The sequence below is a fragment of the Octodon degus genome, unplaced genomic scaffold, assembly GCF_000260255.1.
Source record: "Octodon degus isolate 3935 unplaced genomic scaffold, OctDeg1.0 scaffold00064, whole genome shotgun sequence".
NCBI classification, from domain to species: domain Eukaryota; kingdom Metazoa; phylum Chordata; class Mammalia; order Rodentia; family Octodontidae; genus Octodon; species Octodon degus.
Window position 1 is genome coordinate 12,665,019 of NW_004524640.1, and position 13,271 is coordinate 12,678,289.

The window sequence follows — 13,271 nt, forward strand, 5'->3', positions numbered from 1 at the left end:
TTTCTTAAACTTACAGTCACAGTATTTTATGGTTTGATTGGTTGATGGGAGATAAGGTGCCCTTACGTAGCCTACGCTGGCCTTAAACTTCAGGGACCCTCCTGCCTCAGCCTCTCCAGTCTTGGGATTATAGGCATGCGCCACTATGTCCAGCTTCACATTTTCACTGGGTCATGGGGGAGGGTCTATTTAAAAACTGCTTATACTCAAACTGGAATCTCTGCACAACATTTTCTTTCTTTTTTTTTTTTTCCCCCCCGGTACTGGGGATTGAACGCAGGACCTTGCGCTTGCCAGGCAAGCGCTTATTCTACTGAGCTATCTTCCCAGCCCTCTGTACAACTTTAGACAAATCTTTTTCCTAACATCAGAAAGTGCTTGGAAAACTGGGCAAGCAATGTCCTGCAAGGAAATTCCCAGCAAACCCCCAAGTATGGTGCCTTTGTCTTCCTCACTGTAAATGAGTCTCTACACCATCAAAAACAACAGCCGTTCCTGAAGGCCCATTTTGGCCATACCCCTACACAGAACTCAGCCCTGTGACAGCCCTAGGGTAAACAGCTACTGTCCCGTGTGTCTGCTTTTATGCTGCAGTTTGGGTGACAGGGCTAGGACATCACAGGATACAATGCCACCTTTGGGGGCAACCTGAGTGCTTCCTTGCCACCTAGGTTCTTAAGTTATTCATGCTCATCCTTCAGATAGGAAACAAACAAACCAACCCAAAGAAACCCTAGACCAGCCTGGGCTACACAGTAAAACCCTGTCCCAAAACCCAGCCATTTCAGCAACACGCAGATACCACTAAGGAGCATAAGATAGGAAATGGGAGAGAAAGGGTTTTATTATGGCGCCCAGGCAAGCCTGGCACTTGCAATTCTCTTGCCCAGCCTCCTGAGGTTTTAAGCATCTCCGTAACGTTTTGTGGGTTCTCTGGAGACCACTTTCAACCCTGCCACCTCGTTCAGTACCAACGTAGCCAAGGCCAAGGTGTAAACTGACTCTCAGCTCTGAAACTGTTGTCCCCCACCCAGGATCTCATCTTTAGCCATGGCTCCGGTGCATTTTGGCTTTTTACATGTTTTACATTACCTTTAGCACTTTATATCTTCGCTTTCCCCCTTATCTATATTAACTAGGCACTACCTATAGTTATTTTTTGAGGTGAAAATCCCCTAGCAGGTCTTCCGGTCTCAGGCATGTTCACAAGAACACTTTGGAGTCTTAGGCGAGGAGGTTGCCCGGCAAGCGCACGCGAGCACTTGACGGGCAAGGAATGGGTTTGCATTTGGCCCTAAAACATCTCACTGTTGTGATTTTTCTAATTATGAAAGTGATATAGGTGTTTGTTGACCAACAAAATGGAAAATTTGGAGAACATGCAACTCCTAATGAGTGTGACTGGGATGTAGCCGCTCCCTCCTGGCGGCCGAGGATGCGCTGGAGACTCGGGACAGCCCGCAATCTCTGCTCGGTGGTCCAGCCGGGTTCCGGGGGCCCGCCCACTGGCGTTTCTGCTCGGCTACCTGCGCCGTGACTTGGCGCCTTCTCCGGTAGCGCCCGGGCTCCGTCACTGCGCTCTCACCGGTCTCCTGCGCTCAGCCCAGCCCAAGTACATTCCCCCGTAACTGTCTACCGACGGAAAATAGGTTCCTAGTCCACCCTCGACCCTCCGCCGCAAAACCTCCCCTTTAAAGGGAGCCAACGAGTGACGCCGGGGGAGTTTGCGGAAGCGCCAACCGCGTTGGGGCTTTGGGCGGATCCCGTGATTGGAAGCGGCCCCGCCCCCGGCTCCGCTTCCCCCATTGTGTGAGCGGCTCGCGTGAGGCCCCGCCCCTTCCCCCTCCCCCGGAGGCCCGGCCCCTCCCCCTTTTCACCCCCCTTGGCTCATTTCCGGCCGCCGTCGCTGCCGCTAGCCTGTAAGGAGGGTTCGGCAGAGGGAAGAAACAACAGCCGCCATCTTGTTTGTGTGCTAGACTCGGGGGGAGCGAGAGAGAGGGCGAGAGGGAGCGGGCGAGAGTGGGCAGGCAGGACGACGGGTGGAGTGTGAACTGCGGGAGCGAGGGAGTGCGGCGAGGAGCCGGCCGGAGCGCGGCGGCCGAGGCCAAGACAGTGGCCGGGGGCCCGGGGCGCACGGGCCGAGGCGACCCCCAGCCCCCGCCTGCCACCCGCACACACCCCCACAGCGGCCCGGGAGCCCGACAGACGTCGACGCCTAGGGGAGACCATTACATAACCCCGCGCCCCGCGGCGCCTTCGCCCGTGCCCGGGGCGTCCGGAGCTGAGCCCCGGGGGGGCGGGCTATCCCGGCACCTGGCTGCCGGGGCTGGGGGCCCGAGCCGCGGCCCTGTTGATTAATTTTCCGCGGGAGAAGCGGGCGAAGGTTGCCTGCGCCGCCGCCCGAGCGAGGCCTCGTCGGTGCGCTCGGCGTCGGCGCGGGCGGGCGGGCGGCGCTACTCGGCCGGTCCCTTAGCCTTTCGGCCCGCTGAGCTCAGCGCCCGGCGTTCTCGCCGTGCCTCTGCCGGTCGCCGCGCGATGTGAGCCGGTGGCGGCGTCTCCTTGCTCTAGACTCGGTGAGCTGTGCGCGGCCATTAGGGCCGGTGCGGCGGCGCGGAGGGTGGGGGCGCAGGCCCGGGAGGGGGCACCGGGAGGAGGTGAGTGTCTCGTCGCCGCCTCCTTTCCCCCTTTTCGCCCCCGCCTCCTTGTGGCGATGATGAGGAGGAGGACAGCGCCGAGGAGGAAGAGGCTGATGGCGGCGGCGGAGCTCCGAGAGACCTCGGCTGGGCAGGGGCCGGCCGTGGCGGGCCGGGGACAGCGTTTCTAGAGCTGCGAGTCCTCGGGAATTCGCCGCGGCGGACGCGCTCGGTGGTCGGTGTCGCTGTGTCTTCCTCCGGGCTTGGCTCAGGCCCGGCCCCTCGCACTTGCCCCTACCTTTCCTTCGGGTCCGCATCCCTCTCCGGCCGCTGCGACCCGGCGAAGAGAAAAAGGAACTTCCCCACCCCCCTCGGGGTCGGCCGAGCCCCCTCCAGCCCACCCTCGGGAGCGGGGCGGGCACCCTGGGCTGCAGAAGAGATTTTGTGAGAATTTTCGCTTTCCTCGCCTGTATCTCCGAAAGAATTAAAAATGGCCGAGAATGTGGTGGAACCGGGGCCGCCTTCAGCCAAGCGGCCTAAACTCTCGTCTCCGGCCCTCTCGGCGTCGGCCAGCGATGGCACAGGTTAGTATGGGAGCCCCGGCCATCCCCACACCCCAGGACCTTTTCTGCTCGTTGCACTTTTATTATTCTGGGTTTTTTTTTTTTCCTCTTGTCTCCTCGTAGCTCCCTGACCAGTAGTTAATCTTAAAGGTTGAATGAGCTGGACGAAGGCGTCCAGTAGCCCAACCATTTTCTTTGCCCCGATACATTTGTTGCAACACTGTGTCATGTCGATGTGTGTTCTGGAATTAGAGCTAGAGCTCGGAAGTGGCTTCTGGATGGAAACAGCCTTTATTGTTGCCTCCATGTAGTGTGATTTGAGAAACGCCAGTGCATTTGTGTGTAAGGGCTTTTATGCAATTTTTATTTTATTTTTTGTCATTGTTGGTGAAGGATTTTGAATCCTTTCCGTGCCCTTACTTGGTTTTCTCTACTTTCCCACTTTTCCTTTTCACGGTTTTCGCTCCTTTGCAAAAGATTTCTGCTGAGGAATGTAGTGTAAAATTTTTTTTATTTATATTTGTGCTGTGGGAGCCGGGGTTTCAGGTTTGATGTGAAATTTGGAAAATCATTTTATTCTGTCTACAGCATTTGGCTCCCCCCTTATTTGCTTTAAGAATCAATATGGAGCGCAGTTCATTTCGCATTTCCCAGTTATTTGGTGTGGGACCACAGTGTCTGAAACTGTATTTTTATTTGGGAGTAGGGCAGTTTATTCATTTTTTTACTTGAGAAAGAAAAAGCCATTTTTATTTTCGAATTGTGTACCTGGAAATCGAGATTAGTAGTTGAGAGACCAGAACTTTAGAAAGTGTGTTAGATTTTGTGTTTGTGCCTGTTACTGCCCTCTTAGTTTTCAAACATTTGGAGTTTATGATTAGTTTAATAGTTCTCTGGGCTTCTTCATTCACTCAGTTAAGCACAGCGCCTTTGTTAGGAGAAATTCAGGGAGACCTCTTCCATCATTCCTTCTTTCCTATCGTACTTACTGTTGGTTTAATGATGGAGTCCTCATGGCCACCAGCCTTCTCTTTTGCTGTCTTAGTTTGAGATGCCAGAGTGATGAAGAGGAAGAATGGCTGGCCATCTGACAGTCCACAAGATGTTGCTCCTTACTATGAGCATCTCTAACTCTCAGAGAACAGCCTCAGTGTCATCCCTCCGTCTGCCAGCAAGAATTCCTAATAGTTAAAGTTTGTAGAGAACTTCTAGGGCATGTTTCTAAGTAAACTTCATTTTAAAGGATAAAAATAGGACACGACAAGTAATTTGAATCCTTTGCTTTTATAAAGTAGATCTGTAGCGAATCACAAGTTTTAGCTAATATGCAAAAATTGAGAAGGAATGTTGCAGTGTTCACCTACGGTAGGACCTACCTACCTTGGCTGTGCATGAACTTTATGCTTTTGAAGTTTGTGTGGGCTTCGGGAATTCTTTTCAGCTGTTTTTTTTTCTCCAAAATGCATACACTTTTCCCTGTCTTCCTTTCCACTCTAGTGTTATTCAGCTTTTCATCGCATGCATTTTTTTTTTTTTTTTTTGCAGAACGGGGGATTGAACTCTGGGCTTTGCGCTTGCCAGGGAAGCACTTACTCCACTGAGCCATCTCCCGGCCCCAACATCGCATGTACTCTTGACAGAGATTTTTATGATGTTTCTTGAATTTTTGTCTAACATAGGAGTTTTTCATTTGAGTTAATAACTTCGATATTATAAGGCAAGCTTTGTATTTTTCATATGGCTGATCCCTATTTGAGCAGCATCGTTTTGGAGTTCCATTTGAACATGTCAGGTGCATTCTCCATCTGATCCACATGTGCTCTTCAGCTACATGGTATAAGTTTGGCCAACTCATTTTGGTAGTAGTTCACCTGGTTACTAACCAAAATCTTTGCTACATGAGAGATCTTTGAATAATTATGAGCTGTAAATGTTAAAAAAAAACAAAACAAAAAAAAACCTTTCTACTTTGGGATGAATTTATGATGAATACTGAATTAATTTTAGTATTAGTTACTTTTTTTTTTTGTGGAACTGGGGATTGAACTCAGGCCCTTGCGCTTGCCAGGGAAGCGCATATTCCACTGAGCCATCTTCCCAGCCCCAGTATTAGTTACTTTTTAAAAAAATTGTAGGGAATAATTTTTCTCTCCTTTCGTTAAGTTTCTACTCCAGGAATTCTTGATGTACGGTTAGTTGTATCCAGTCTGGGTGCATGCAAGATTTTTTCCCCTATGAACTTCATGTGGGGCAGCTTACTGTTTGATGTTTGAGTCCTGCAGTGTGTAGTGTTAAGTTTGCAAGTAACTTTTAGTGGAGGTACTTCACTTTCAAATTTACAATTCAATGTTTTGATTTTTTTTTTCCTTTCTTTTTTTTGGTGGAACCAGGGATTGAACTCAGGCCTTTGTGCTTGCCACAGAAGTGCTTATTCCACTGAGCCATCTCCCCGGCCCCCAATGTTTTGATTTTTGACGTGCTATTTGGATATTTATAAATGTAAAAGGAAATTGTCCCTTGATACTTAATTATGGTTTTTATCCAGAACTGGTTAAAATGAGTCCAAAATTCTAGACTTCAGAAACTTGTTTTTGGAGACTAAAAGTTTCAGTGCAATTCAGGATGGCCTTGAACTAGCTGTGGTCCTCCTGCCTCAAGAGTGCTGGTATTGCAAATGGGTGCCCAGGGATCCCAGAAACTTTATTTCTGCTTTATTTATTTATTTAGGTAAATGGAATTTAACCTAGGACCCTGTGCTTGCCAGTCAGGTACTTGTGCTGCAGAGCTATATCCCTGGTTGGAGAAGCTTTCTGTGTGTGTGTGTGTGTGTGTGTGTGTGTGTGTCTTTTTCTTTGTGACAGGGTCTCCCTTTGCAGCTTAGGCTGGCCTACAGCCTACTTTGTAGCCCAGGCCCATTCTCCTGCCTCAGCCTCCCAAGTGCTGGGATTATAGGCGTGTACACCATGATTCTCAGAAATTTTTTAAAACGGTGATTCAGGCATACAAATTCTGTAGTGTAAATACATCTACCAACAGTGTTTGAGTGTGTTACCTTTATAGGAAAGAAACCTGGAATCCAGTGATAAAGAGATTCTAAAGCTTTACAAAGCCAGATGTGGTGGCGCACACCTGAATTCCAGCACTCTGGAGGTTGAGGCAGGAGTATCTTTGGGAGTTCTGATAACAGCCTGAGCTACAAAGTGAGACCCTGTCTCAAAGTGACCAAAAAAAAGCATTACAAAATAGTATTTAAGCTGCAACTTTTTTTTTTTTTTTTTTTTGCTGGAACCAGGGATTGAAATAGGACCCTGTGCTTGCCAGGCAAGCATTTATTCCACTGAGCTATATCCCTGGCCCATAAGCTGTAACTTTCAAGTTGTTTATTTTTTTGAGACAGAATCTCATTGTGTAAGACTAGCCTTGAACTTACTATGTAGCCTAGGCTGGCCTTGAACACTCAGTGATCCTCCTGCCCCATCCTCCATAGTGCTGGGAAATACAGGTGAGTGCCACCAAACCTGGCTTTTAAGATTTTTTGAGGTTGGGCATTGATAGAGAAGGAAAGTGACTTAATTATTTAGGTTTTTTGAGACTGGGTCTCATGTAATGAATGAACTCTGTAGTCCAGACTGGCCCTAAACTCAAGGTGGTCTTCCTGCCTACTGTTGCTGAGTGCTGGGATATAGGTGTAAGCTACCTTGTCTAGCTGACAGTGATTTTTTTCTTTGGAGACAGAGTCTTGCTTTGTAGTTCATGCCGGCGTTGAACTCAGTAAGTAGCCCAGGCTGACCTTAGACTCCTGGGGAAACTCCTGCTTCAGCATCCCGAGTTCTGGGACTATAGGCAGGTGCTGGGATTATAGCCGTGTGCTGCCACCCCAGCCATAAAAGCTGTTAGTAATTAAAAAAAAAAAAAAAAAAAAAAAATTACTCAGAAAAGTTAGTACCAGATAAGTTCTGAAAGTGTTTCTTGATCCTATTTCCAATATGCATGATAAAAAGATGAGAATCTGTTGCCTTCATGCTCAGGGAATGTGTTCTGTCCTTGCTTCTAAGAATGTAAAGTTAAGCTGGGTGTGGTGGCTCACACCTGTAATCCTAGCAGTTCAGGAAGCTGAGGCAGGAGCATCACAAGTTTAAACTTGTGCAGTTTAGTGAGAATTTATGTTCTTTATTAAATGCAATGAGTTCAGTCCCCAGTACTATAGAGAAGATAAAAAATAATTTATTGCTGTATACACTTACAGATTCTGGAAACAGATTCTGTGTGGGACAGTTTTAGGATCTGGCATAATAAAGTGGGGTAAAGATTCTTTTGTAGTCCTGTGTATCGGGTGTGACTTGCTCCTCTTCCGAATTTTAATGGCACAGGGCAGGTGGTATGTAAGGTATATCTATCTTTTGATCACTAGATTAGTGCATATCTTAGAGAAGCGGTAAGGATTTTGAAAATGCCAGTTTTACTTTCTCAAAATTGCATTTCAGTGATACCGTTCTAATCAGAACATCTTGATGAAGACCGCCTTGCTCTTTAGCTCTTTATATGATTTAATTTTAATTTTAGGCATGAATATTTAGAATTCTGTATCTTAAGTCTTCAAGGTATGACCTCCTTTGGTCTAGTGAGGCATTCTTGACTTGTGTTTAGTAGAACATTTTGCCAAGTGTTCCGATTTCTGTCAAGTCCTCATTCTGAAGGCCTCACATATCCATTGATAGAACCAGGAGAAGGCCATGCGTGAGATTTCTCTAGGGGATATTTTGGGCATCCCCTCCAGCAGCAGCTCACCTTTTGTTGCAGGTAGGAAACCTATTGTGTTGAGTAGAAAGGTGGGTGGGGAAGGCCCTCCTTGGTTGCTTTGGGGCATTTTTTGTTACTCTGGTTTTCTGCCTCTTCAAGTCTGCTCCATATAAAGGAGGAAAATTGCTACAGTTAAAAACTAATGCCTTGTGGTGTCTCTAGAGACATGAAGTGGTTAAATGGAAAGGAAAAAGAGTGGAAGAATGCTTGATCCTCTAATAAAATATTGTAGATATAAGTAGGGGTGTAAAATCCTTCCTGATGTGTATACCCTAACAGTTCAGAAGCTGTTGTGCCAATTCGCACACCCAAAAATTAATGGAAAAGTAAGATGACTTTTGTTTTTGGCCAGATTTAGTTTCCTTCTTTCTGAAGTTGAATTTAAGTATGACAACTATCAAAATTAATGGGTAAGAAAAAAAAATGGGTAAGGGAACCAAGTTGTACGACATGTAAAATTCCTATGACATCAACTTTTGCAGTTAATTTTGTTTTTCATGCTGTAGAAAATTTTATTACTGTTTGGTTCTCAAAAAGAATAAATACTGAGGTATTAAGCTTCTTTCAGCAGTTAGGATATAATTTGTCTTTAGACCTACATTTATTTTTATATGTCCAAAAGGGCAATTGGTAGTTTTGTTGAGAAGTAAATGAAAAAGTGAATGGTGAAGAGCACGGAGAGCTGCATGTGGATAGCCGGGTATGGTGGCACACTTAGTTCAGACCAGCCTGAAATACAAAGTGACTTCAGGGCTAGCAGGAACTTTGTAGTGAAACCCTGTCTCAAAAAAAAAAGTAGTGGATTGTCAAATCCTCCTGTGTCTGCATTTGTTAACTGAACCTGGGGCCTATTAACCTGTGTCTCAACTTTCTCACCTGTAATACCTTATGGGTTATGGTGAGGAGTAAATATGAATTCTTATAAAATGCTTATTATCACAAGGCCAGGAGTGGTGGTGCAGGCCTGTGAGACAGGAGGAATGCCATTGAGTTCAAGGCCTGTCTGAACTACATAGGGAGACTGTCTCCAAAACAAGAACCCAAGTGCTAGCTAGTACAGTGCTTGCTGCTGCATAATGTGCTCACTAAAAGTGTTAACCTTTTAACTTCACTGGTAAATATACAAGGAAAGTAGAGGTAGGTTTGCTTTTAAAAACTGATAAATAGATAGAATGGGTAAAGATAAAGGCAAGTACACAAAGTTGGGAGAGTAGAACAAGTCAAATAATGTAGTTTTGCATTGTCTACCCAAAGAGTAAGTTTTTTTAGTACTGTATCAGAATATGGGAATAAACTGGGTGTGGAACACACACCTGTGACTCCAGTTACTTGAGAGGCTGAAGTAGAAGGATGGGAAAGTTTGAAGCTGGCCTGGGTATCTTTTTTTTTTTTTTTTTTTTTTTATTTAAAGATGGATAGTCTTGCTGTGCAGTTCAGGCAGACTTTGAATTCACTGTGTACCCCAGACTGCCTTGATCCTCATGCCTCAGCCTTGTGAGGGCTTGGGATTACATGTGTGCACCATCATACCAGGTGACTTGTACTTTGAAGAATGCTGGTTTAGAAGAGTTGAGCCTGCATTTTTGTGTGCTAGACATTTATTCTCTGTACAGAGAGCACTGTGGTAATTTTTAATTCTCTCCTTTCTAGACTTTATTATACAAAGGGGGAGAAGTCTCCTGTGAGCACAGACCTTACGTAGAGTGAGGATGGGTGATCTCTTGGGTGGAGACAGTAAGAATGATCCTGGTTGGGGCAGGAAGAGGTGTACAGCCGGAGAGAGCAGCACCTCAGGGAGCCCGTCACTTAGCTGAGTGGTAGGGATGGACAGCAGAGCCAGAGGGCCCGCAACGCTGGCGAGAGCATCTGCTGTCCGTGCCAGCTGCTCTGTCACTGGGACAGAATTGTACCTTAGATGCCTCCACGATGAGATTATTGGAAGAGAATTATTAGGGTTTGTAGCCACGAGGTTGGTGACATGTTTAAAATTTTAGACATACTGAATTGTGTGGTTCTTACTCTTTGCCTTTGGTGTGCCTGTATCTCCTTGAAGCCATCAGGCATTGAATACACTGTGCAGGTTTTTTTGTTTTGTTTTGTTTTTGAGACAGGGTCATCATATATATTTTATACAAGTCTGCAACTCAGATACCTTCCTCATGCTCCCGGGTGGTGGATATATAGGTGTTGCCCTTTCATCTGACTAGCTAGTTAATTTGGTTTCTGTTTTCAAAGTCTTCAGATTGGCTTGGTACTCAGGTACACATTTTTCCTCAAGTTATGTTCTGTTAAAGAAAGGGCAGTGACAATTTCTGACAGGGTAGGTTTTTTGTTTTTGTTTTTTTTTTCTTCAGAACCGGGGATTGAACTCAGGTCCTTGTGCTTGCCAGGCAAGTGCTTATTCCACTGAACTATCTCCCCGGCTCCTGGGTAGGTTTTGGATGTTGTGGAGAATCCTTAGAGAAAATGTGTCTTTGAACAGGGTTGCTGGATCTGAAAGTGTTACTTTTTCTTGGAAGTAGGAAAAGTTGGAAGACTATTTCAAGGGAAGCACATAAAAAATGGTTCTGATGTGGGTGGCATATTGTTGTGGTTAGGGTGTGCTCATGGGAGAGATTGAAGAGAACGTGTGGTCTACTATGGAAAATCAGAAATAATGCTGAGGAATTGGCCATTTATTGTGCCAATCAAGGTAAACATTTCAGGGAGAGGAGTGACATGGTTCATAAAAGACTAACCTAATGATGCTGTACAGAACCAGCAAGAAGAGAATCCAATGGCAGAATGGGAGAGTCTTATTTCGCAATGAATTTATCATTTCTGGAAAATTTGTGGTAAATTGTAATTACCAAAGTTGACCCCCCCCCCAGTCAGCTTTCTAAGGTCCACACATTTTTTTTTTTTAATTCACATTTTGTTTACTAGTTGTTAACAATACCAAAAATAGTAGATGCCAGTTCAGAAGCCATTCACTCTTTCCCCTTTGTTCCTTGGATTTTTAGGAGCTTTTTGTTATTGTTAAAGACAGTATAATAAATTGTTTAGCACCAAGGTTTACTCAGTCAAGAAATATTCGGTGATAGTTAAGTTAGCAGTTTAGATTTAATGGACACATTCTTTCCCCTTCCCCTCTGTCTGCCCCTCCGCCCCCCCAACTACATAGTGCTGGAACTCACAGCAGCTTTCCCAAGTGCTGAGATTACAGGTGTGCACTACCACTCCTGGCCTTCTTATTTTCACACTAAGAAATGCTGCTGATTAGTAAATTAATAAAGAGCGAGTCATGTTCAATGTAAAGCTTTTTTTTTTTTTTTTTAATTTTATTTATGTGTGTGTGTGTGTGTGTGTGTGTGGCCAGCTCAGCCCACCAGGGGGCGGGGCTGGCTGGCATGTGGTGCTGGGGGATTGAACCGCAGTCCCTGTGCTTCGCTAAGCTTGTTCCAAGTAGGTGCTTTACACCACTGAGCCATCTCACCAGCCCCTAATGTAAAGCTTTTGAAATGGACCCTGGGTCTTGTTTTTGATCAGTTATAGAATCCCATCTTTGTTTGAATTTTGAAACTTGAACATAAGAATAAATCTTCAAAAAAAAAAAAAAAAAGAATAAATCTTCATTTACTCTTTCCAAAGTATACCTTCTGATGTCATTGTTCTAGGACAGTGGGTACATATTTTGAGCACTATTTGGGGACTGGCTACTTGTAATCCCAGCTAGTTGGTAGGCTGAGGCAGATAGGATCAGTTGAACCCAGATAGACCCAGCCACCCACCCTCCCTCCCAACAAGATTTTACTGTGTAGTACAGGCTGATACTGCATTCACTATATAGCTGTAACTGACCTTGAACTTGGAGCATCCTCCTGTCTCAGTCTAACAAGTGCTGGGATTACAGGTCTGCACCACTACACCTGGCCCTGAGTTTAGAAGTTTTAGGCAGCTCTGGACAGTGTTGTGAGACTTGGGTTGTGCCCCCTCTCTCCTGGCATATTTTGAAATTTGCTTATACTTTTGCCCCTTAACTGTCCTGGATTTAAGATTGAGCAGTTGCCATCATTCAACAGATTATCATCTTTATCCAAATTTAAATAAGACTTGGGTCTTTCCAGTTGCTTTAGAAGTCTTAACCTATCTTTTCAACTTGGATATTTGACTTTAATTTTCTTTCTTTTTTTTTTTTTTTTTTTTTTTGTGGAACTGGGGATTGAACTCAGGTCCCTGAGCTTGCCAGGCAAGCGCTTATTCCACTGAGCCATCTCCCCGGCCCCTGACTTTAATTCTCTTAATGTTCCTTCACATTATATAGTTTGAAGTTTTTGTTTTGTTTTTGCGGTACCAGAGATTGAACTCAGGACACTGCGCTTGCCAGGCGGCAAGCGCTTATTCTACTGAGTTATCTCACTGGCCCTATCTTTCTTTCTTTGATGAACAGGTTTTACCTTCTTTTTTTAATGTATTTGATACAGGGTCTCACTCCCTCAGCTTGGACTCAAAGTAATCCTCCTGTTTTTAGCTTCCACAGTGCTGGGATTACAAGCATGCACCACCACGCCCAGTTTGGGTGGTCAGCTCATCAGCCTGTGGTTGGGGCCAGTGAGGCAGGTGGTGCCAGGGATCTGTCCCAGCCCCTGTGCTTGCCTAAGCAGTTGCTTAGTCTACTGAGCTATCTTACCAGCCCTGTTCTGTTTTGTTTTGTTGAGACAGGGTCTTGCTGTGTAGTTCAGGCTGGCCTCACACAACAGCCCTGCCTCAGCCTCATGAGTGTTGGGATTATAGACGTGGTACCATGCCGAGCTGATAAGCAGGTTTTAAAATTTGTATTCTGGTTCATCAAGTAGAAGAATACTATAGGGTTGGCGAGATAATTCAACGGACAAGGTGCCTGCTTTGGCAAGTGCAGGGACCAGGATTTGGTCCCTGTACCCACATGCTGTGCCAGCCACTGAGCCAGTGAACAAGTCCAGGGTGGTAATACCAGTGCTGGGGAGGCTGAAAACAGGATTACTGTGAGTCTGAGCTGTGTAGTGAGACCCTGTACCAAATACATAAAATGGGAAAACAAAAAACCTACAATACTATTTCTAACAATTCAAGGGTTGTTTTGTTTTTACAGAACCAAGGATTGAACTCAGACCCTTGCGCTTGCCAGAGAAGCACTTATCCTACTGAGCCATCTCCCCGGCCCCAACAATTAAGTTTTGAGTGTAGGTTAGGAAAGTTATTTTATTTATTTCTTTATTTTTATTTTATTTATTTATTTATTTATTTATTTATTTAT

At 45.5% G+C, this 13,271-nt stretch overlaps 1 protein-coding gene across 3 annotated transcripts in view; it reads left to right on the forward strand.

The window, feature by feature from the left end:
- The first annotated feature begins 2,385 nt into the window (after positions 1-2,385).
- The window catches only part of LOC101571362 (histone acetyltransferase p300), a 70,776-nt gene continuing 59,890 nt past the window's right edge, over positions 2,386-13,271 (forward strand). For 2 of the 3 annotated variants that reach the window (XM_004634648.2, XM_023719000.1), the window contains exon 1: positions 2,386-3,217. In XM_004634648.2, the coding sequence (XP_004634705.1) occupies positions 3,124-3,217 (94 nt within the window). In that variant the 5' untranslated portion in view covers positions 2,386-3,123. The remainder of the gene's footprint in view (positions 3,218-13,271) is intronic. The other variant, XM_023719001.1, reaches the window with a different exon arrangement.